Here is a 21897-nt window from a genome sequence, read left to right as displayed (position 1 = left end):
CTCTTATTTTCCTGAATGTGGTGTCCTTTCCTTTCTGAGTTTATGCCTCTATTTGGGTGGAGCATACCTTCTGGTAGCTTTCTGAAAATTGGTGCACGGGAGATATATTTTGAGCAAAGCCTATCTAAAAATGGCATTATTTTGTCCTTATTCTTGGTTGATAATTTAGCTGGGTATAATCTTCTGGATTGGAAGAGTTATCCCCTAGAATATTTTGTTGAAGACATAGAATGCTTCCAGAATTTCAAATGTTCCCTTGTGCTGTTTCTCAGTTAACCCCCCACCCACAAGAATTCTCTATTCCACCTTCTTTCCCTGTGGATTGGGTTTTGCCTCTTCTATCTACTTCTTAGTTTATGGCTCCCTTTGTTCAACAGAATGTCTGTGATAAGCACACACGTGGCTTCAGATTCAGTAGTTTGTTCTTTTTTTTTTTTTTCTGTGTTACAAGTTGCTTCATTAAGCCTTGCTATACATATTGCTTCATTATCTTCCCCAATAATAAAGATTTAGATTATTTCCGGATTTTGGCTGCTATTCATGATGCTGCTATAAAAATTCTTATGGAATTTGTTTTTGGTGGACATATTTGCCAATCTTTTTTCAGTGTGCATCCACAAGTGGAATTTTTGGGTTGATAGGCACGTGTACAGTTTAGCTTATATTCTGTCCAGTGGCTTTCTAAAGACATTTACATTCCCACTGGCCAATCTTATGACTTATAGTTACCCTATATCCTTTATAAGATGACGTTTTGTCGGTCTTCTAAAATTTTACCCATTTTGGAAAGGGTGTAGTAATACCTCATCATTGCATTAATTTGCATTCCCTGATTACTAAAGCTGCTCATTAAGCATTTGGATACCTTTTCTTCTGAGGTGCATGTTCAAGTCATTTGCTTGATTTTTTAAAAGTAGGATTATTTGTATTTCTCATTGGCTTATAAAAATTTATTATATATCTCAAATGTGATTTAATTGTTGTATATATACAGTGGTGTGTGATAAATGGTTAATAACTAGCTCTCTATAAAACAAAACAAAAAAATCCCTGATGTGTTGCTTGTTCCAGTTCCCATGGCATATATACACTGCAGCTCTCATTGATGTTCTGAACACAGAACGGGGAAGAACTGGTACAATGTCTTCCAGCACTCCACTGGGTATGAGCATTACACACAACTCTTCCAAGTCAAGGATGTGTTTTGCTCCTCCTCTTGATGGTGTCCTTTTTAAAAAGTCGACTTTATTGAGGTATGATTCACGTACCATAACAGGTACATCTAACATTTCTATTTGCTTAGTTTTGGAAAGATATACACCAGAGTGACCACTGTCACAAGCAAGTTACAGAACCTCATCATCCTGAAAATTTCCTATGTGTTCTTAATCCCACTGCATTGGACCCTGGCTCCAGGAAACTACAGAACTCCTTTCTGTGTAGGTTGAATTTGTGTTTTCTACAGTTTCACATATATTAAATTACATAGTATGAACTCTTAGGGACTGTGTTCTTCCCTGAGTGTATTGAGATATGCAAATATGTATAAGGTTGCCTTCTTTTTGTGCTGAGTGATATTCCATTGTGTGGATATAATGCAATTTGTTCCTCTGCTGAGCTGTTGATGTATAGCTGGTATGAATATTCATGAACAATTCTTTGTGTGGACTTGTGTTGCCACTTCTCTTAGGTAAACAACTAAGAGTGGAAAGTCTGGGCCACATGATTGGTGATGATTGAGAGACTGCCACACTGGTTCCAAAGTGACCATACCCATTTTCATTCCCTCCAGAAAATGTATATTTCTCAGTTCTTCCACATCCTCACTGACACTCAGGGTAGTTAGACTTTCTAACTTGAGATGTCCTAGTGGATGTGTGGTTTTCATGGTGTCCATTGATGCATAGAAGTTCCTAATTTTTAAAAAATTTAATTTAATTTATTTATTTGACAAAGATCACAAGTAGGCAGAGAAGTAGGCAGAGAGAGAGGAGAAAGCAGGCTCACTGCTGAGCAGGGAGCCCAATGTGGGGCTCGATCCCAGGACCCCGGGATCATGACCTGAGCCGAAGGCAGAGGCTTTAACCCACTGAGCCACCCAGACTCCCCAGAAGTTCCTAATTTTAATGAAGTCTGGTATAATGACTCTTTTTCTTTCTTTTTTTAAGATTTATTTATTTATTTATTTATTAGAGAGAGAGAGAGAGAGAGAGAGAATACGTGAGTGGGAAGAGGGGTAGAGGGATAGAACCTTTAGGCAGACTTTCCACTGAGCAAGGAGCCCAACGCAGGGCTCAATCCCATGATCCCTGAAATCACAACCTAAGTTGAAACCAAGAGTTGGACACTGAACCAAGTGAGGCACCCAGGTGCCCCGACTCTTCCTTTTTATGTTTAGTGTTTTTGATGTCTCTGCCCACCACACATTGTGAAGATACTCTCTTGCCTATCCTTTTGGACCTCCACTATTTTACCTTCTGCATTAAGTTCTAGTATTCTTGCCTTCCCTCCATTAATTTTGTGCATGATGTGAGGAAGAAGGCAAAGTTTGTTTCCGCATACAGACACCCAGTTGGCTGCCTTCTTCTTGCGCTGTTGTCTGGTTGTTCATTCTCCTACTGCAGGGCGTTTTATGGTGTTTAACACTTAGACCCTCCAAACTCCATGGTGAGATAATCCACATGTCTCATGTACACACACATGAGGTCTTCTCCAGGAGAGCTGCCCCGGGGTGAGGGTGTGCACAGGGTCAGCTTTTCCGGATGTTACTGACTTGCTTGGAAACTCTCACCTGCGGCACAGAGCAGACCTTTTTTCTACCGTCCTGGCCATGCAAGCCGTCATCAGACTCGAACACTTCTACCAGGGTGTTGGGTGTGGGGTCCCCAGGATTTGGAGATTTTCTGGGGGACATCCCAGGACTTAGCACACAGAGCAAAATCAGCCCAGGGCAAAGGTGCATGGAGAGAAGCCAGGGGCTATGGGCACACATTTCTGGAGCCCTGCCCAGTGGGGTCATACAGGACTTGCCCAACTCCCCAGGCAGGAGCAGTGACAACATGCATGAGGTATCGCCGCCCCCCCGCCCCGGGAGCTTGTCAGAGGTCAGCACCCAGAGTTTTTATTGGGGCCATGTCATGTGGGCAACCTCTGCCTGGCTTGTACCAGAATTCCAGACCCCCAGGAAGAGTGGGTGTTCAGCACAAGCCATAGTATTTGTACAGTTTATGGCCACTGAGTCCCTTTCACATGGGTGGAAACCCTCCCCAAATCCACATTCCCAGACACCACCCAAGGGCCCATGTTGTCAGCATGCCTAAAGACAGCTGTGCCAGGCCTGCAGTGCTGGCTCTTAACTACATGGGCCTGTGGAGTACATCCTTCTGAAGTGCAGGGGCTGGAGACAGTCTGGGTTCAGGGAAGTCACCTGAAGGTGGCTCTTCCCCAGGCACTGCCACCAGACTATTCAGCCTGTATGTCCTTGAAAGAGGGTCCATGCCCTGGACATACATGTCGCCAGAGGCACCTCCTAGACTCTGCTGAAGGGCCGGATCCTGGCGGCTGGGACGACAAGCACGGACCACCCTTACGCCGGGGTGGGGAGTGTCAGATGGAGGTCTTTCTTGGAAACCACAGACATGAATTCTGATGAAGATGATCAAAACAGGAATTTATTGGAGATCAACATCTCACAGAATGAGGGGTGATGCAGAAGCCAGCTCAGGAATCAGTGCAGGAGCCAGGGACATACAGGTCCAGTAGCAATGCTGAGACACAGCTCTGGAGATGGTATTAGATCTCCTCTGCTTTCACAGCACATGGGGTTCAAAGGCTTGGGGGAGCCCAGCTGGCCGTGCTGGGGTCACTGCCAACCCAGGTGGAGGAGGCAGGGCATATTGACTTGGGAAAAGTTGCTACTTGAGGAAAGTCAGCGGGACAAATGCAGAGTGGGGAACAGGTGACCAGTGTCCACCATGGAGCCCAGCGAAGGGGGCTGGACAGCTGTCTTGGTGCTCAGTGAAGAATCCAGGCTGTGCACAGGAACTCCTCAGGTTTGGAGTGGCCATAGAAGATCACTCAGCAGCAGGACTTCTGGGCTGAGGCGGGCACGCAGCAGGCCTGGCGGGAGCCCACAGGGCGGCAGAGCAGGGACACGCAGGAGGCCCGGCGGCGGCAGCAGCTGGGCTGGCAAGAGGAGGTGGGGGCACAGCAGGAGGAGGCGGGCACGCAGCAGGCGGGCCTGCACACGGGGCGGCAGAGCAGGGACACGCAGGAGGACGGTCCGCAGCAGGACGAGGAGCAGGGGCTGGGCTGGCAGCAGGAGGAGGGCCCGGAGCAGACAGGGGTGCAGCAGACGGGCTTACAGCAGACCGGGGTGCAGCAGACGGGCTTGCAGCAGACAGGGGTGCAGCAGACGGGCTTGCAGCAGACAGGGGTGCAGCAGACAGGTTTGCAGCAGACAGGGGTGCAGCAGACGGGCTTGCAGCAGACAGGGGTGCAGCAGACGGGCTTGCAGCAGACAGGGGTGCAGCAGACAGGCTGGCAGCAGTCTTCCTGGCAGGGGGAGGAGCTGCAGCAGGAGGGCTGGCAGCTAGACTGCTGGCAGCATGAAGAGCCTGAGCAGGGGGAGGCCTCACAGCAGACAGGGGTGCAGCAGACAGGGGTGCAACAGACGGGCTTGCAGCAGACAGGGGTGCAGCAGACAGGGGTACAACAGACGGGCTTGCAGCAGACAGGGGTGCAGCAGACGGGCTTGCAGCAGACAGACACACAGCAGTCTTCCTGGCAGGGGGAGGAGCTGCAGCAGGAGGGCTGGCAGGAGCTGGTGCAGGCTGACTGGCAGGGGCTGGACCCGCAGCTTGCAGGGGTGCAGATGAAGGTCAGGCAGGAGGGGGCACAGCAGCTGGGGTCACAGCAGGAGGGCTCACAGCATGTGGGGACACAGCAGGTGGGAGCACAGCAGGAGGGCTCACAGCAGGTGGGGACACAGCAGGAGGGGGCACAGCAGGTGGGGGCACAGCAGGGGGGCTCACAGCAGCTCTCTGGGCAGTCGTCCACCTGCCAGGAGTCGGAGCAGGTGTCACAGGAGCCCGGCAGGCAGACGCGGCTGCCGTAGCTCAGGTCACTGGAGCAGACGGACAGGGTGGATGCGGCCATGGTGGGGGTGGTGGGGCTGGAGGAGCGTGTGAGTGTAGTGTGAGTGTGAATGTGTGAGTGTGTGTGAGGTACTGAGCTGTCTGTCGGCTTTTATACCCTCCTGGGTGTGTTTGTCCCAGCAGCAACCCTGCTGGCCTCCCTTCCTTGTTGCTGTTTGGAGCCCCAGGGACTCTCATTAGCGACAGCTGCGTGTTTGGTTCTACGAGGTGTTTGCTTAGCTATAAAGCTCCTAGTGTGTTTTGGGGTCTGTTGACTCATCCTAAGCTACCCGCGGTCTAGAGCATGCATTGAGCTAGAAAAGTGAGTCTGTAAATAGCATGTCATGGGGCCAGGTTGGCTGCATAAGAATCCATCAATTCCAATCCTAACTGCCCTTTTGTGGACACATGGGTGGGTCTTGTGCACACTGGGGGCCCCTGCTTGTCAGTGTGGCACGGCTGCCGGTCAGAGAGAGTATGGAGCCAGACATGTTCTGGTTGTGACTCCCTGGACCTCTCTCTGGTGTGGGGAGTTCCCCTGAGGGCACGTGCAGGTGGCAAGCAGGGGATGGTGAGGCAGTCAGGTGGCCACACTTTCCATGTCCTTGGGTGGCCATGTGGGCCGCTTCTGCCTGACCACTCACCGAGCCATGTTCATGGCCTTCTTACACCCAACCCCTGCACAACTGGAGTACAAGCGGGAGTGCCCTATTTCCCGCCTGCAGGAAGTGCAGCTCCCACAAAGCCTTCATTGGAAAAGCAATGGTTTTTTGTGTCTCCTGTTGACTTTCTTGACTGTTAACTGAAAAATTCCTGGGGTCACCCCAGCCAGAAACCTGAAGGTCATCCAAACCCCTTCCTTCCTTCTGCGAAGAATATCTTGGTGGCCACCAGCTGGTTCTGGCTCCCTCTGCTAAGTAGATTTCCATCCTCCCTGGTCCTTCCACCTTCCAAGCATGATGTCCTCACTACGGAGCTGGGCCCCACATGCTGGGAAGTGTCGAGCTGGAGAACGCATGGGTCTCCACTCTGTGGAGGCCTGTCAGCCAGGGGAGGTGGGTGCTTGGTGCCCCGTGATGATTGTGAAGAAGGGGTTCAGCAGCACGGGGCCCGGGGGAGTGGCGTCACACCCCAGCGGGAGGGCCCTGGGGGCGTGCAGGCAGTGTATGCTGCCCCTGCTGCTTCGGTGGCCTCTGATTCTCACCCTTCCTGGCCATTCTGTTTCCAGAAGAGGTTCTCACCCCAGGCCTCTCACCTACGAGAATGTCCATGCTGGGGAAGAAAGGGGTTCTAGGAATTCAAATAAACTGTGGCCGAGTTGTCTTTCTGTATGTCTTGAGTTATAAGCCTGGTGTAGATCTGAGCCTGGTTCAGCTTCTGGCCCTTCTGAAGATACAGGAACAAATCTGTAAGCTAGAAGTGCTTGGCAGGGGTGGGGAGAGGGTGATATTTGTTGTCTATGATGTGGCGGCCTCTGTTAGATATATGTATGCCGGCTGAGGATGGCCCCCAAACCTGGATGAGATACAAAAACGTCTGTGCAGAGCTTTTGAAGGCTGCTGATGAGACTGAGTGTTGAGGGCCAACGCATGGAGAGGAGTGATGTCAGAGAGGTGGGCTGGCATCTCGGAACGGCTTTTCCTGAAGTGCAGCTGATGAATCCTGCTGTGGGGTGTGAAAGTAAGTGACTGGCATGTAGAGAGGCTGGCAGAGCTTCGGGAAACCTCAGGAAGGGTGGAAAGAACTCCACGGGAGTCTGCAACTGCAGAGGCAACATGGACCTAAGGGGTCAAGAACCCAGGGAGATGGCAGTCCCCAAGAGGAATTCCAGAGCTACAGGCTGAATCTCAAGGCATTTGCCAAATTTTTATGCTATACAGGAAAGGTGCTAAGAAAGCCAGCAGAAAGCCCTTAAAACCCAAGCAGAGATTTGGCAGCCTCATTGCCAGGGAGACTCATAACCCTGATGACTGGCCAAGGAGGATCCAGTCTCAGGTGAGACCCCAGGACAGCTTGGCCCCAGGAGGGGAGAACGCTCACATCGGTATGAGTCCTCTGCTCCACCCAGGCCGCCAGCCAGAGTGAAACTCCTCGGAAGGAGAGAAACTCATCCAGAGCTGCGAGACTTTTTCACAATGTCAAATATTCAATCAAGAATTACAGTCATGTCAAGAGACAAACAGATGATAGAAACAAGCCTGAGATGACAGTGTTGGAGTTAATCAGACAGACTTTCGAGAGAATTGTGTTGAACGTGCTCCGGGAAATAGGTGTAAGGAGGGAGGCCTTTATTGTAAAACTGAAACATAGACGAAGAAACAAGGAGAAATTTTTGACTGAAGAGAACACAGGGCTGACATTTATGAACTGTTCGGTGGCTGTCCTAGCAGTGTGGGGGGCGGACAGTGGGAACGGAACAATGGGATGGCATCTTTAAGGGACCAGTGAAATGACTGCAGAACTGGAACAGAGCTCCCCAAGAATGCCGATCAGAGGTGAAGGTGCACAAAACATCACCAGACCAGCAAACGCGGAGTGGAGTCCTCACCAGAAGATGCACTTTGAAGTCGCCGCCACAGGAAGCTTTCAGGTAGGGCCAGAGGGCAGAAGTGCGGGAAAATGGAGAACCTGAATGGATAGGTAACAGGACAAGTAGAGTGGAAACTGGCCCGCAGGTCCCTTTGCAATGTTATACTATATATTATATTTACACCGTTCCTGAACGGTGCAGCACAAGCAGGGGGAGGAGCCGAGGTGTGCTGGGGTCTCAGGGTTGCTCTGGAAGTGGCCCGTGCTCCGGATGGGCCCGTGCCCATCAGACTTGGCCATCTTAGGAAGGCATGCTGTAGCCTCTGGGCTGACCTCTGAGACAGTTACGAAACCACAGACAACAACTAATGAATGGGACAAGGAAGATAAATAATAAAAATGCCCCAGAGCAGCCAGGAAATAGTTTGTAAAAGGAACATAAAACATTTTAGACAAACAGAAAACATACAACCTGACTGCAGATATAAACCCAACTATCAATACTGAAATTAAATGTCAAGTATCACATAAAATATTTCAATTTACAAATAAATAAAATAAAGAGTCTGACAAAAATGGAAAACCTGCATACTAACTCTAAGAACTAGATCTTAAATATAAGGGCATAGGAAGTTTGGAAGCACAAAGATGGGAAACATATAGACAAATACAGAGGACAATGTGAGATTCTGTGAAGCCCTAACCAAGAAAGAGAGATCTTTATGTATTCATGGGAAAGGAGCTCCATTGTTACATTAAGTTACAAAAAACCAGAGTGGGTAGATTATGATACAATGTGTATTTTACAAATGTACATCATACACCTATGAGTACGTGTACAGAGAAAGATGACAAAGCAATCTTCATTATTCATGGATTCTTTATCTGTGATTCACCTACTCACTAAACTTTCTTTGTAACCCCAAATCAATACTCACAGTGTGTGCCTGGTCATTCGCGGACAGGTGCAGACTGCTCCAAATTGAAGAAGGGGACCCGTGTTCCCAGCTGAGGCGGAATGAGGCTCTGCCTCCCATGGCGGCCCCCAGACTAAGCCTGTCCTCGCACTTCATGTCGCTTTTTGTGCTTTATGCTGTGATTTCGCTGGTGAAAGTGGTGCCAGGCGTAGCGCTGGAGGTCTAGAGTTCTGAGCACAAGAGGGCTCACGTGCCTTATGGAGAAAATCTGCATCTGATAAGCCTTGCTCAGGTGTGACTGAAGGTGCTCTTGGCAGGGAGTCCACTGTTAAATAAAATGTATCCCAAGTATTTATTAAATAAGTCGCTTTAAACAAAAACACACATCTAACCCACCATGTATTGAGGGTTGCTGAAAATCTGACCAGAGCTTGCAGGTACCCAACCCCATATTCACCTGGGAGCGATGGTCCCGTGTTTCCAGATTTGCTAATTCAGTGTTTTTGGTGACTTTCTAGAACCTAGTGACTGTGTAATGAGAATGCACTCTGTGTGTGCACATGTGTGTGCAGAGAAAGAATAAGGGACAATGAGACTGAGAGACGGCACAGGGATATGGGGGGGAATGGAGCTGTTTCCCGAGAGGAGGCTGGGGTGCTGGTACTCAGGGCCGAGGGACACTCGCCCGATACCCGCCATCCCCTGCTCTGATAACCAGGGCTGGGACTCCTGCTCCCCAGGACACAATGAGACACTCTGGAGTCAGCTGCTCCAGGAGTTTTATGAGCCAGACAATATCCTGGCAAACAAACACCAACATGGCCTGGGAGCCGGAACTAGAGCCTGCTGGGGGCCTGGGAGACAATAGCCAGGAGGGTATAAAAGCTGTCAGCCTCAAGCACCACACACACACACTCACACACTCACACTCACACTCGCAGCCTCCTCCAGCCCCACCGCCCACCATGGCCGCATCCACCCTGTCCGTCTGCTCCAGCGACCGGAGCTACGGCAGCCGCGTCTGCCTGCCCGGCTCCTGTGACACCTGCCCCGACTCCTCCTGGCAGGTGGACGACTGCCCAGAGAGCTGCTGCGAGCCCCCCTGCTGTGCCTCCGCCTGCTGTGCCCCCTCCTGCTGTGCCCCCTCCTGCTGTGACAACAGCTGCTGTGCCCCTTCTTGCCTGACCCTCATCTGCACCCCTGCAAGCTGTGGATCCAGCCCCTGCCAACCAGCCTGCACCAGCTCCTGCCAGCCCTCCTGCTGCAGCTCCTCCCCCTGCCAGGAAGACTGCTGTGTGTCTGTCTGCTGCAAGCCCGTCTGCTGCACCCCTGTCTGCTGCAAGCCCGTCTGTTGCACCCCTGTCTGTTGCACCCCTGTCTGCTGCACCCCTGTCTGCTGTAAGCCCGTCTGCTGCACCCCTGTCTGCTGCAAGCCCGTCTGCTGCACCCCTGTCTGCTGCAAGCCCGTCTGCTGCACCCCGGTCTGCTCCGGGCCCTCCTCCTGCTGCCAGCCCAGCCCCTGCTCCTCGTCCTGCTGCGGACCGTCCTCCTGCGTGTCCCTGCTCTGCCGCCCCGTGTGCAAGCCCGCCTGCTGCGTGCCCGCCTCCTCCTGCTGTGCCCTTTCCTCCTCCTGCCAGCCCAGCTGCTGCCGCCGAGCCTCCTGTGTGTCCCTGCTCTGCCGCCCTGTGGGTTCCCGCCAGGCCTGCTGCGTGCCTGCCTCTGCCCAGAAGTCCTGCTGCTGACGGGGCCCGTCTTCCCCGGGGCCAGCTGGGCTCAGGACCCACCCAGTGACCGTGGTCCTCCCCGCCCCCTCAGTCCGGTCCTGACCTGTTAGGTGGCTGCCCACACCCAGGACAGCGTCTACCATGCGTCCACTCTGCTGACCTGACCTTGACCTAATAGCTCCCCAGAACGCTGACCCCGCTGCCCCCCAGGGCTCCTGCTCCCAGGAGGGGCCTCCAGCACTTCCGGGTCCCCCGCCCTTCCCTCCCAGTTTCTCGGCTCGGGTCCCGCGGCCTCAACTGCTGACCTCTCGGCGCCTGCTCAGACACCCAATAAACTCACTCACCAGCGCATCTGCTTCCTTTCTTCCGACCCTCATGGGGGTGGGGGTGCAGGGGTCTGACCAGACATTGGTCTCCTCCATCCGGGAACATTTCTAGGAATGGGGGACTGAGAAATCCCGCAGGGCAGGGCCCCGGGGTGGGAGGCACACCCTGGCCCAGGAAGGTCAGGGCTCCTGGCCCCTGCATGCCCAGGGCTTCCCAAGGCTGGCCACCTGCACATGGGCCGTGGTCTGGGGATTCTCAGCCCCTGGCCCATTTCCACCCACTGCCCCAGCTGGGCAAACTGGCCCCAGACGAGCAGGCCTGGGGGCTGCAGCAGCACAGCCCCTTTGGGCCCGGGGTCCCCCTGGGGTCCTCCTACAGGCTGCACCCATTTAGCAGAACGGTGGTGGCATGGGGGAGGCACTGCTCCAAGGTCCCAAAGAAAACAACTAGGTTTGAAACAAAAATTTTATTTTATTTTATTAGGGGTCAATGACAGGACCCCCAGGATCCCGTCCTGGGCGGGACGCTGAAGGCCATCACCTGATAGGTCTGGACTGCGCCTGGGAGGGACATGAAGACCTGGTGCGGGGCCTTCCCTGTGAACTGAGAAACCGTCAGGCCTTGAATTGCTGTGAACAGCTGCTCAGATGTCAGGATGACAGAGATGTCGTGTGAGCACACTGGTGGACAAGGGCAGGGACATACAGCAAGATCACACCCCCCAGGGTTCCAGAACTATTGCAAGCAGTGGCCCAGTGGCCCCGCCCGCCCCTCCCGAGCCCTCCCTTCCCTGGCCGGGAGCCCCACTCTCCCCATGGCTGTGTCCATAGCCAGAACCCACAAAGGGAACCCATGCTCTCCCCTGGCTCTCCGTCACCTTCCCTGCAACCCCAGCTCCCTCCTGCCCAAGCCACACTCCCCACCTGCCACAAGCTCCTTGCCCAAACCCTTCCCCAACCCTAGCAGTGTTTTAACTAACTCCTTAGTTTAAAATCAGCTTTCTGGGTCCAGTGTACATATAGTCAGACGCGCCTTGTCTCACTGTACCGTTTGATGAGTATTGAGGAGGGTCTGCGTCTTGCTGCCTCCGCTGGAGTCAGGAGCTCTCGGCTTCCCTCCTGCCAGAGGTTTCCCTGCATTCCCAGCCTCCATGCCTGCCGCCTGGCAGCAGGGCCCCACGGTGCTGCCGAGGCTGACCTTTTCTGGAGCGTCCCAGGGAAGACAGCGTGCAACAGGCGCGCTTTGTGACCGGCTTTGTCCTCTTGCCTCTTCTGTGGCATATATTCATCGTGAATTCCTTCTTAATTGCCGAGTGGTGTTTTATCGCATGGGAGATCACAGCCGTCCACTCACCTGTTGACGTCCATCTGGGGTGTCTCCAGGTCTTAGTGGTTATGAAGGAAGCTGCCGGGAGCCCCCGTACTCCATGCGCTGCCCTTGCTCTTGCACAGACACAGGGGTGGGCTTGCTGGGTCACGTGCAAGTGCAGTGTGCGTGGTGATGCTGGCCTTCCTGCCGGCTGCTGTGCCGGGTGGGTCGGCTTCCGGTGCCGGATCCCCGTTTGTCTGCTCAGGTCCTCTGCCCGCTGCCCCGCAGTCGAATCGCCTGTCTTCCTGTTCACCGTAAGTGTTCTTCACGCATTCCAGGGCCGGTCACTTATCGTATGTGTACACAGCAAATTTCCCCACCTGTGCCCAGACTTCTCAGTTTCTTGACAGCATTTTTTCAGTAGCTTATATCTCTAATTTTGATTAAATTCAATGAATTCCTTTTCTTCAGTGGTGCTAAGAAATCTGCCTAAACCCAGGGTCACACTGTTTTTGTCCTATGCGTTCCTCTAAATATTCTATGGCTTTAACTTTTATGTTAAGTTCTAGGATCCCTTCCTAGTTAATTTTTGAATCTGCTATTGGTTGTTCCAGAATCATTTAGTAAGAGGATTATCCTTTTTCCACTGAATGACCCTCGCCAAAAAATCTATTGACTATATATGTGTGGGTCTATTTCTGGACCCTGCTGTGTCCTGTCTTCAGTTCTTGTACCAATAATACACCATCTCCACCAACATGGCTTTGTGTGAAGTCTTGAAATCAAGCAGCTAGTCATCCGATTGCATTTTTCTGTTTCTGTTTCTTTTTTTAAAGATTTTATTTATTTATTTGACAGAGAGAGAGAGAGAGAGAGAGAGAGGGAACACAAGCAGGGGGAGTGGGAGAGGGAGAAGCAGACTCCCGCTGAGCAGGGAGCCCCATGTAGGACTCGATCCCAGGACCCGGGGATCATGACCTGAGCCGAAGGCAGATGTTTAACCGACTGAGCCACCCAGGTGACGCCCCCACTTTTCTTCTTCAAAATTCGTTGGCTCTTCTAGATCCTTTATATTTCTGTATCGATTTTAGAATCAGCTCATCATTTTCTAAAGAAGAATTTGCTGGGATTTTTACTGGAATTGCATTAAACTTGCAGGTGAATTTGGGAAGAATTAACATCTTAACAATATTGAGTCTTTCAATTCATAATTATAAATCTGTTCCTAATCATTTTGGATGACTTTTTTCAATACTTTATCACTTTTAATACATAGACCTTGTACATATATTAAACTTCTCTATTATTTTATTTTCAATGTTTTAGTTAATGGTATGTTTATTTCATTTCCAAGTGCTCATTGCTACTACGTAGAAATTTAATCAGTTTTTGTGTGTTGACCTTGTATCCTGTGACCTTGCTAACTGCACTTAGGATTTTTTTTTATATTTTATTTATTTATTTATATTTCTTTTCCGTGCTTGAGAATTCATTGTTTATGCACCACACCCAGTGCTCCATGCAATGCGTGCCCTCTGTAATACCCACCACCAGGCTCCCCCAACCCCCACCCCCCGCCCCTCCAAAACCCTCAGTTTGTTTCTCAGAGTCCACGGTCTCGCATGGTTCACCTCCCCCTCCAGTTTCTCCCCAGATCACTTCTCTTCTCCATCTCCCTAAGTCCTCCATGCTATTTGTTGTGCTCCACGAGTAAGTGAAACCATATGATCATTGACTCTCTCTGCTTGACTTATTTCACTCAGCATCATCTCCTCCAGTCCGTCCATGTTGATAGAAAAGTTGGGCGTTTAGCATTTTTACATATTAGGATTGGGCATGGGATTTTCTCTTTGGGAAGGATTTTAACGATAATTCTGTTACTTCGATTGATAGAGGGCTATTTTGGTTTTCTATTTCTTCTTGTATGAGTTTTTATATGAATATATCTTTCCAGTTACTTGTCCGTTTCACCTAAGTTGTTGAATGTGTCAGCATCAAGAGTTGCCTTCTTTTATTGTTCTTTTAATGTCTGTAGAATCTGGGGCAATAGCCCTTTCATTATTCTTGATGTTGTCTATTTATTTCCTTTTCATTTCTTTTTCTTGACTAGTTAATGTAGACATTTATTAATTTTGGTGATCTTCTGAAAAATTAGACTTGGTTTTATTAAATTTCTCATTTGCCTCTTTTCTGTTGGGTAGACTTCTACACCTCTCATGATTTCCTTCCTTCTACCTATTTTGGACTCAACTTGTGCTTCTTTCTGTAGCTTCTGAAGGTGGAACCTCAGATCATTGATGGATTCCTTCTTTATTATTAGGGATTATTTAAGCTATAGATTTCCCCCTATATACTGTGTTAGTTGCATTCTATAAAGTTTATTTTTAATTTATTAATATTTCCAATTTTCCATTGTGATTCCTTCTTTGACTCATGGATTATTTTGAAGAGTGTTATTTAATATCCAAATAGTTTTTGATTTTCCAGATATCTTTCTGTTCGTGATTTCAGATTTTGTTGTGGTCAAACAACATTCTCAGTATGATGTCAATCCTATTAAATATATTAAGGCTGGTTTTATGACCCAGGATATGATTTATTTTGGTGAATGTTCCATGTACACTTGAAAAAAATGTGAATTCGACTTCACTGTTGTTGGATGGAATATTGTATACATATCAGTAAGCTCAGGTTAGTGTATAGTGTTTCTCAAGTTTTCTATGTACTTCTCAATTTCATCCAATTTGGAAAACATTTGGCCATTATCTCTTTAAATATTTTTCTGTCTCTCCCACCCTTTAAATATTTTTCTCCCCAGGGACCCCGATTATATATATGTTAGACCATTTAATATTGTTCCTCAGATCCCTGACACTCTGTTAATTTAGTTTTTTTTCTTACTGACTTTCAGTTTGGGTAACTTCTGTGATTGTGTCTCCCAGGTCACTGATCAGTTGCAGTCTTTATTCTACTTTTAAATTCATCCTTTAATTTTTTAAAATTATTTTTATTAACATATAATGTATTAATTGCCCCAGGGGTACAGGTATGTGAATCACCAGGTTTACACACTTCACTGCACTCACTATAGCACATACCCTCCCCAATGTCCATAACCCAACCACCCTATCCCTAGATCCCCTTCCCCTCAGCAACCGTCAGGTTCTTTTGTGAGATTAAAAGTCTCTTATGGTTTGTCTCCCTCCCGATGCCACATCCTTCAATTTTTTTATTGTTAAGTTTCTTGGCTCTTGGAGTTCCATTTAGTTCTCTTTTGTGTCTTACATTTCTCCTCCTTTGTGTTCATGTTTCCCTTGAAATCCATGAATACATTTATCATCATTGTTTTAACTGCCTTGTCTGCTAATTCCAGCAATTGTCGTTTCTGAGTTTGTTTGTATAATCTGTTTTGCCTCTGGATTATGAGTTAGATTTTTCCTCTTAATGTGATTTTGGGGCACCTGGGTGGCTCAGTCAGTTGGGCGTCCCAACTCTTGCTTTTGGCTCAGGTCATGATGTCAGGGTCGTAGGATGGAGCCCTGTGTTGGGCTCCACATTTACTGCAGAGTCTGCTTGAGATTCTCTCTCCCTCTCCCTTCCCCCTGCCCTGCCCCCACTTGTGTGCATGGGTGTTCTCAAATAAATAAATAAAATCTTGGGGTGCCTGGGTGGCTCAGTGGGTTAGGCCGCTGCCTTCGGCTCAGGTCATGATCTCAGGGTCCTGGGATCGAGTCCCACATCGGGCTCTCTGCTTAGCAGGGAGCCTGCTTCCTCCTCTCTCTCTCTCTCTCTGCCTGCCTCTCTGCCTACTTGTGATCTCTCTCTGTCAAATAAATAAAATCTTTAAAATAAATAAATAGAATCTTTTTTTAATCATGTTATGTTAGTCACCACACAGTACATCATTAGTTATTGATGTAGTGCTCCAAGATTCATTGTTTGCATATAACATCCGGTGCCCCATGCAATCTATGACCTCCTTAATACCTAATACTGTGCGAACCCATCCCCCACCCCCTCCCCTCGAAAACCCTCAGTTTGTTCCTCAGAGTCCACAGTCTCTCGTGGTCGTCTCCCCCTCTGATTTCCCCCAACTCCCTTCTCCTCTCCATCTCCCCATGTCCTCCACAATATTCCTTATGTTCCACAAATAAGTGAAACCATATGATCATTGACTTTCTCTGCTTGACTTATTTCACTTAGCATAATCTCCTCCAGTCCCAAAATTAATAAAATCTTTAAAAAATGTGTCCACCAGTTTATTGGATGCTGAGTTTCAATAAAATAATAGTGTAATACTGTTGAATGCTGTATGTTCTTTCCTTCCTTTAAGGAGTGACGAGCCTTGCTCTGTCTGGCACTTACCACTTGTGGATTGGCTTGATAACTGTGATGTTTCTGTGCTTGTCTTTACGTTTTGTTATGGCAGATCGAGAGAAGGCTTTATTCTCAGGCAGGTTTAGGACGACCATTAATATGTGACTTCTGGGATCTGTACGTGTAACAGATAACACCCCTCAGCACGTGCTCCTGACTCCATGCCAGGGATATCAGTGGGGCATGGGAGAAGATTTTAGGCAATACAGAGATGAAAATTGCCAATTTTGAAGTTAGGAGGGCATTTAGACATGCTCTGGGAAAACATGGATCTCGCAGATCCTAATCCCGATTGAATGGGCATTGTGAGGAGTGACAGCGGCAAGTCAAGGAAAAGTACAGGAGGGTGAAGGATGAGCCCAGGATGGCCCCAAGGGCCAAAGGGCTGCAATACCTATCCCCACCCTCTGCTGTCCATCTGGGACCCCAGGGAGTCACAGGAAGCCAGGGTCCTGCAGGACAGCAGTGTTGTGTACAGAGGGCGGAAGTGGACATGTGGTTGGGCTGGGAGTAATGACACATGCAGCCAGGGCTCTGGTTGGTCTTGAATGTTTATCGGTCAGTTTCCTTAAGTGCATCCAGAGACAGCTGATGGGTCACTGAGCTGAGGACACAGAGACAGGTGGATGGAGGCTGGGCTGACCCTCATGCAGAGTGAGAGATATGGAGGGGAGGCCACTGCCATGGGGATGCTCTAGGAGACCTTTCTAGGGCCACAGCACTGAGTGTGGATGTTTGGTTTGTCTATGTCTGCGGCTCAACAGGAGGCTGGGCCAGCAGACACAAGGACACAAGGAATGGTCCACGTGCTGGAGCAATTCGGGACACAGTGATCAGCTTCCAGGTGGGACCTGCCCCTGTCCTCAGTGGGGCAGCCCCTTAAGAAGGGTCAAGAACGGATTGAGGAGGGGTGGCTGACAGGACCCCAGTCACTGGGTAGTACCTGAGCTCAGCTGGCTGCGTGGGGGATGTATCTCATCCGCAGCAGGACTTCTGGGCTAAGGTGGGCCTGGGGCAGGCTGGGCACATGGGGCGGCAGAGTAGGGACTCGCAGGAGGAGGGTCCGCAGCAGGACAGGGAACAGAGGCTGAGCTGGTGGCAGGAGGGGCTGAGCAGGGAGAAGGCCCAGAGCAGACGGGCTTGCAGCAAACAGGGGTGCAGCAGACAGGGGTGCAGCAGACAGGCTGACAGGGAGAGGAGCTGCAGCAGGAGGGCTGGCAGCTAGACTGCTGGCAGCATGAAGAGCCTGAGCAGGGGGAGGTCTGGCAGCAGACAGGGGTGCAGCAAACAGGGGTGCAGCAGACAGACACACAGCAGTCTTCCTGGCACGGGGAGGAGCTGCAGCAGGAGGGCTGGCAGGAGCTGGTGCAGGCTGGCTGGCAGGGGCTGGACCCGCCGCTCGCAGGGGTGTGATGAGGATCAGCCAGGAAACTAGGTGCAGCAGCTGGGGCACAGCAGGTGGGGACGCGATAGGTGGGCTCACAGCAGGTGGGCTCACAGCAGGTGGGGGCACAGCAGGTGGGCGCACAGCAGGTGGGGGATGAGCAGGGGGTTCGCAGCAGCTCCCTGGGCAGTCGTCCACCTGCCTCCAGGAGGAGCCGGGCAGGCAAACATGGCTGCCGTAGCTCTGGTTGCTAGAGCAGAGGGACAGGGTAGACGTGGCCATGGTAGGGGCAGGGGGGCTGGAGGAGGCTGTGAGTGTGAGTGTGAATGTGTGAGCGAGTGTGTGAAAGTGAGTGTGTGCCGGGTGCCCTGACTTTCTCTTCATACCCTTCTGGCTTGTGCTATCCGGCATTAGTGCCCCCAGGAGCTCCCCGCCTTGGTGCCGAGAGCCAGGTCCTGCGGAACCAGCCACAGCGGTTCCACTTCCTGGAGTCCCTGCTTAGCTCACGACACTCCGGAAGCTGATCTGGGATCTCTAACTGTTTTCAGTCCTAGAAGGCAAGCTTGGGGGGTGGCATGCAGGTTTCTTGCTGTTTTAGTGGGGTCGTTGGGGGCCCAGGTGGCATACCCGGGTGTTGGGGGCTGGGTCCCAGGCCCAGGTCTGGGCGAGCACTGTGGTGGACTGCTCTGCTGGCCGAGCACCATCAAGTGCCTCTGTGCTTGGAGGCTTACTTGGTTTCTGTGTAACGGTGATGAGTCATGATTTGTATGCTGCGCGGCGAGTGTCCTGTGGCTAACCGCGGACGGGGCTTCAACAGCAGAGATCCGTCATTTGGAGGCTGGATGTCTGAGATCAAGGACTGGCAGGGTTGTTTCGTCCTGGGGCCAAGATGGAGAATCTGTTCCATGTTCTCTTAGCTTTGGGAGTTTTCTGGCTATCTTGGGGTTCTTTAGTTTGTACAAGCGTCTCCCCACCTGTGCCTTCACCCATCCTCCCCGTGTGCCCGCCTGCGTTCCTGTTTTCTCATCTTACAAGGATGCCGGTCGCACTGGGTTGGGACACCTCTCCCCCAGTGACCTCGTTGTATCGATCATCTGTGATGACCATCTTTTAGGCAAGGTCACTTCTGCAGGTACCGGGGTTGGGACACAATTGGACTCTTAGCAAGCACCTGCTCTGAAGCAGACTTAAGGCCAGGGTCTGGGATGGAAGAAGAGGTGGAGCAGGCCTCCTTTCTTGGGGACTACAGTCCACAGCTGGTGAAAGATGGGGCACAGGTGGCACGTGGCATGACAGACCAGCCACGCCTGCACATCTGCTTGTCCTGGCATGGCTGAGCTCATGGGACACTTTGTGCTTTCGTGTCATTTACAGAATAATTGTAAAAAGAGCACAGTGGCTACACACGCCCTCACCCAGCTTCCTCTAGGAACATCTTACATATCCATAGATCAGTGACAAATCTTAGAAATCAACACTGGCACATTACTGTTCACTGAAGGACAGACCCATTGCCCATAAATGTCCCCTCTCTGGTCCAGGTCCCCATGCGCATTGTAAGGTTTCCTTACTCTTCTCTAGTCTGAGACAGTTTCTTGGTTTTTCCTTATCCTTTGTATCTTGACACTTTTGAAGAGCCTTGGTCACGTGCGTTGTAGAAATTTGGGGTTGTCCGAGGTTTCCTTACAATTAGAGTGAGGTTATTGTGCTTGGGGATGAATCCCACAGAAGTAACCTGCCCAGTGAAGCAGGGGCACATGTTGTTGCTGTGTCTAGTCACTGGGGATATGGCTATTTGTCCCCTTTGTAATTAATAAATATTTGCAGCGGGGGGAGATTCTACGAGACTTTGCAAGTATCCTGTTTCTGCTGTCATGTCTGTCTAATGGTTTTAGTGTCCCTCTGGGGGCCATGCCCCCAGCAAGGTCACTGTGATGTTCTTTTTTTATTTTTTATTTTTTATCTTTAGTATGTTATGTTGACTCCATACTCACTGTGGCACTCTGATGCTGAGTTTCTAGTCCCCTACTCCACCTCCACTCATTAACTGAAATTCGTCTACAAGGAGATGCCCCTTTTCCTCCTTGTATTTACCTGTTCTGGCTTATTTTATTTCATTAAACTAAAGGATATTTGCTTTATTATTTGAGTAATAATCCAGTATCCTCATTATTTTCTTATTCACTGTGTTCTGGCTTTGAGCCTTGGGACCTCCTCCGCGTGGCTCCTGTACTGGCAGCATGCTTGCAACTCCCCAACCTCCCAGCTCCCCTGGGAATCTCCCCGCCCCATTCCTGGGATCAACCACCTCTCCAGGGGGCCCTGCTCCTTTTAGTGGGTGATGGTATTTAGAAACCACGATCTGGAGCTAGGTGTGCTCAGGCTGCTGGGGTGTCACTTCTTCAGTGGGCAGAGCCAGGAAATGCTTGTGCGCGTGCTAACATGTGCCTGAACTCAGGGGGAGACATTCAGTCTTTGGGCTTGCTGGATGGTGGTAGCTGAGGTTTTGTCTAGATTAGCTTTCTCAGGATAAAAAGCTGCCTCTTGTTACTGAGAGATTATATCATAAATGGACGTTGGATTTCATGGAATGCTCTTATGCATTTATTGAGATGATTATACAATTTTCTTTTTTAGTCTGTTAATATGGTGAATTACATTAATTGATTTCTTAAAGCCTTTTATTTTGAAATAATTAGAGATGTACAGGAAATCACAAAGCCAGTACAGAGAGTTTCCATGTACTTACATTAATTGATTTTTAAAATAGTCACCCAGGGGCGCCTGGGTGGCTCAGTCATTAAGCGTCTACCTTCAGCTCAGATCATGATACCAGGGTCCTGGAATCGAGCCCCACATCAGGCTCCCTGCTCGGCAGGAGGCCTGTGTCTCCTTCTGCCTGTTGCTCCCCTGCTTTTGTTTCTGCTCTTGCTGTTTCTCTCTGTCAAAAAATAAATAAATAAAAATTTTAAAAAATGTTCAACCAGTCCTGAAGTCCCAGATAAACCCCACTTGGTTGTGATGTATTTTCCTTTTTACATGTTGTTGAATTTGGTTTGTAATATGTTATTCAGGACCTATATGTCTATTTTTATGAGGCTATCGATCTGTAGTCTCTTATTGTAATGACTTCAGTTTTGACAAAAGTTGTCAGGTATCTCCTTCTCTTCTATTTTCTAGAAAAGATTGTGTAGAGCCAGTATTTGGTCTTCTTTAAATATTTGGGAGAATCTCCTGAGAAATTGGAGTTTTCCTTAATAGGTATAGGACTTTCTGGCCATCTGTTTCTTCTTTAATATAGTGCCTACTGAAGAGTTGGTCCATTTCACACAAGGTTTTGAGTAGAAGGCGTAATGTTGCTTGTGGAAGTCCTTCATTATTCTTTAATTTGTGAAAAATATTTGGTAATATCCTATCTTTTGTTCTTGATATTGGTAAATTATTTCTTCTGGTTTTTCCCCGCCCCCTGGTCAGTCTGGCTGGAATTTTATTCAACTTCTCAAGGAATACACTTTGGTTTCAATTGATCTCCTCTGTTTTTCTTGTTTTCTTGTTACACTGAGTTATATTACATACAATTACACTGACTTATCCTTCCATTTTCAAGTTTACTAATTTGAAGCTTAGACGGTGGATCTGACACCCATGTTCTCTTCTAGCGGAAGCACTTACTACTAGAAACTTCCTTCTCCTTTAGCTACCCCCACCAGCCTCATCTGTTGGCCCTTGCTGGCTCCAATTCCATAATTCCTGGATTCCGTGCACATATCTGAAGGGCGATAGAGTCGATGAGGACTCTCACACAATGGGACTGGCAGGCAGGCAAACATCTAGGTGCTGAGCATTTGGACTTCCACATCCTGCAGCCCGAGGCCACTACAGCCGGATTCATCCTCTGTTCCTGTTCTCACTCGCCAGGAGGACGTGAGATAAGGGAACATGGAAAGCTGGCTGGATTGCAGAGATAATCATGCCTGGCAGGAGAGAGTCATGTTTGTATTACAAAGATGCCCCGGGGGCAGGGACCAGAGCTTCATCTTCTCCTCTCCCCACTCTCAGCTCCTGGCAGAGGAGACTAAGAGGTGGCATTTTGGATCATTAGAGACAAGCTCTGTGGGCGGGACCCGGAGGGCAGCTGAGCATCCTGTCTTGGGAAGAGCTCAGATTAAGCCCCCTTGTCCCCATGCCAGCCCTGT

At 49.8% G+C, this 21897-nt stretch overlaps 2 protein-coding genes across 2 annotated transcripts in view; one reads left to right on the top strand and one right to left on the bottom strand.

Annotated features, from left to right (window-relative positions):
- Positions 1 to 4077: 4077 nt before the first annotated feature.
- Positions 4078 to 5157, bottom strand: LOC116598337 (keratin-associated protein 10-7-like). Its single transcript, XM_032357013.1, has 2 exons — positions 4572 to 5157; positions 4078 to 4298 (listed from the first exon to the last, which is right to left on the bottom strand). The coding sequence occupies exons 1-2, from the start codon at positions 5155 to 5157 to the stop codon at positions 4078 to 4080; spliced, it is 807 nt and encodes a 268-aa protein (XP_032212904.1).
- Positions 5158 to 9546: 4389 nt separating this feature from the next.
- The window catches only part of LOC116598303 (keratin-associated protein 10-12-like), a 39744-nt gene continuing 27393 nt past the window's right edge, over positions 9547 to 21897 (top strand). Inside the window, exon 1 of the mRNA XM_032356927.1 lies at positions 9547 to 10247. Within this exon, the coding sequence (XP_032212818.1) occupies positions 9547 to 10247 (701 nt within the window). The remainder of the gene's footprint in view (positions 10248 to 21897) is intronic.

The sequence above is a fragment of the Mustela erminea genome, chromosome 1 (genome assembly GCF_009829155.1).
Source record: "Mustela erminea isolate mMusErm1 chromosome 1, mMusErm1.Pri, whole genome shotgun sequence".
Classification (NCBI taxonomy): Eukaryota; Metazoa; Chordata; class Mammalia; order Carnivora; family Mustelidae; genus Mustela; species Mustela erminea.
Note: the sequence above shows the minus strand (reverse complement) of the source record. Positions and strands in the feature narration are given on the sequence as shown.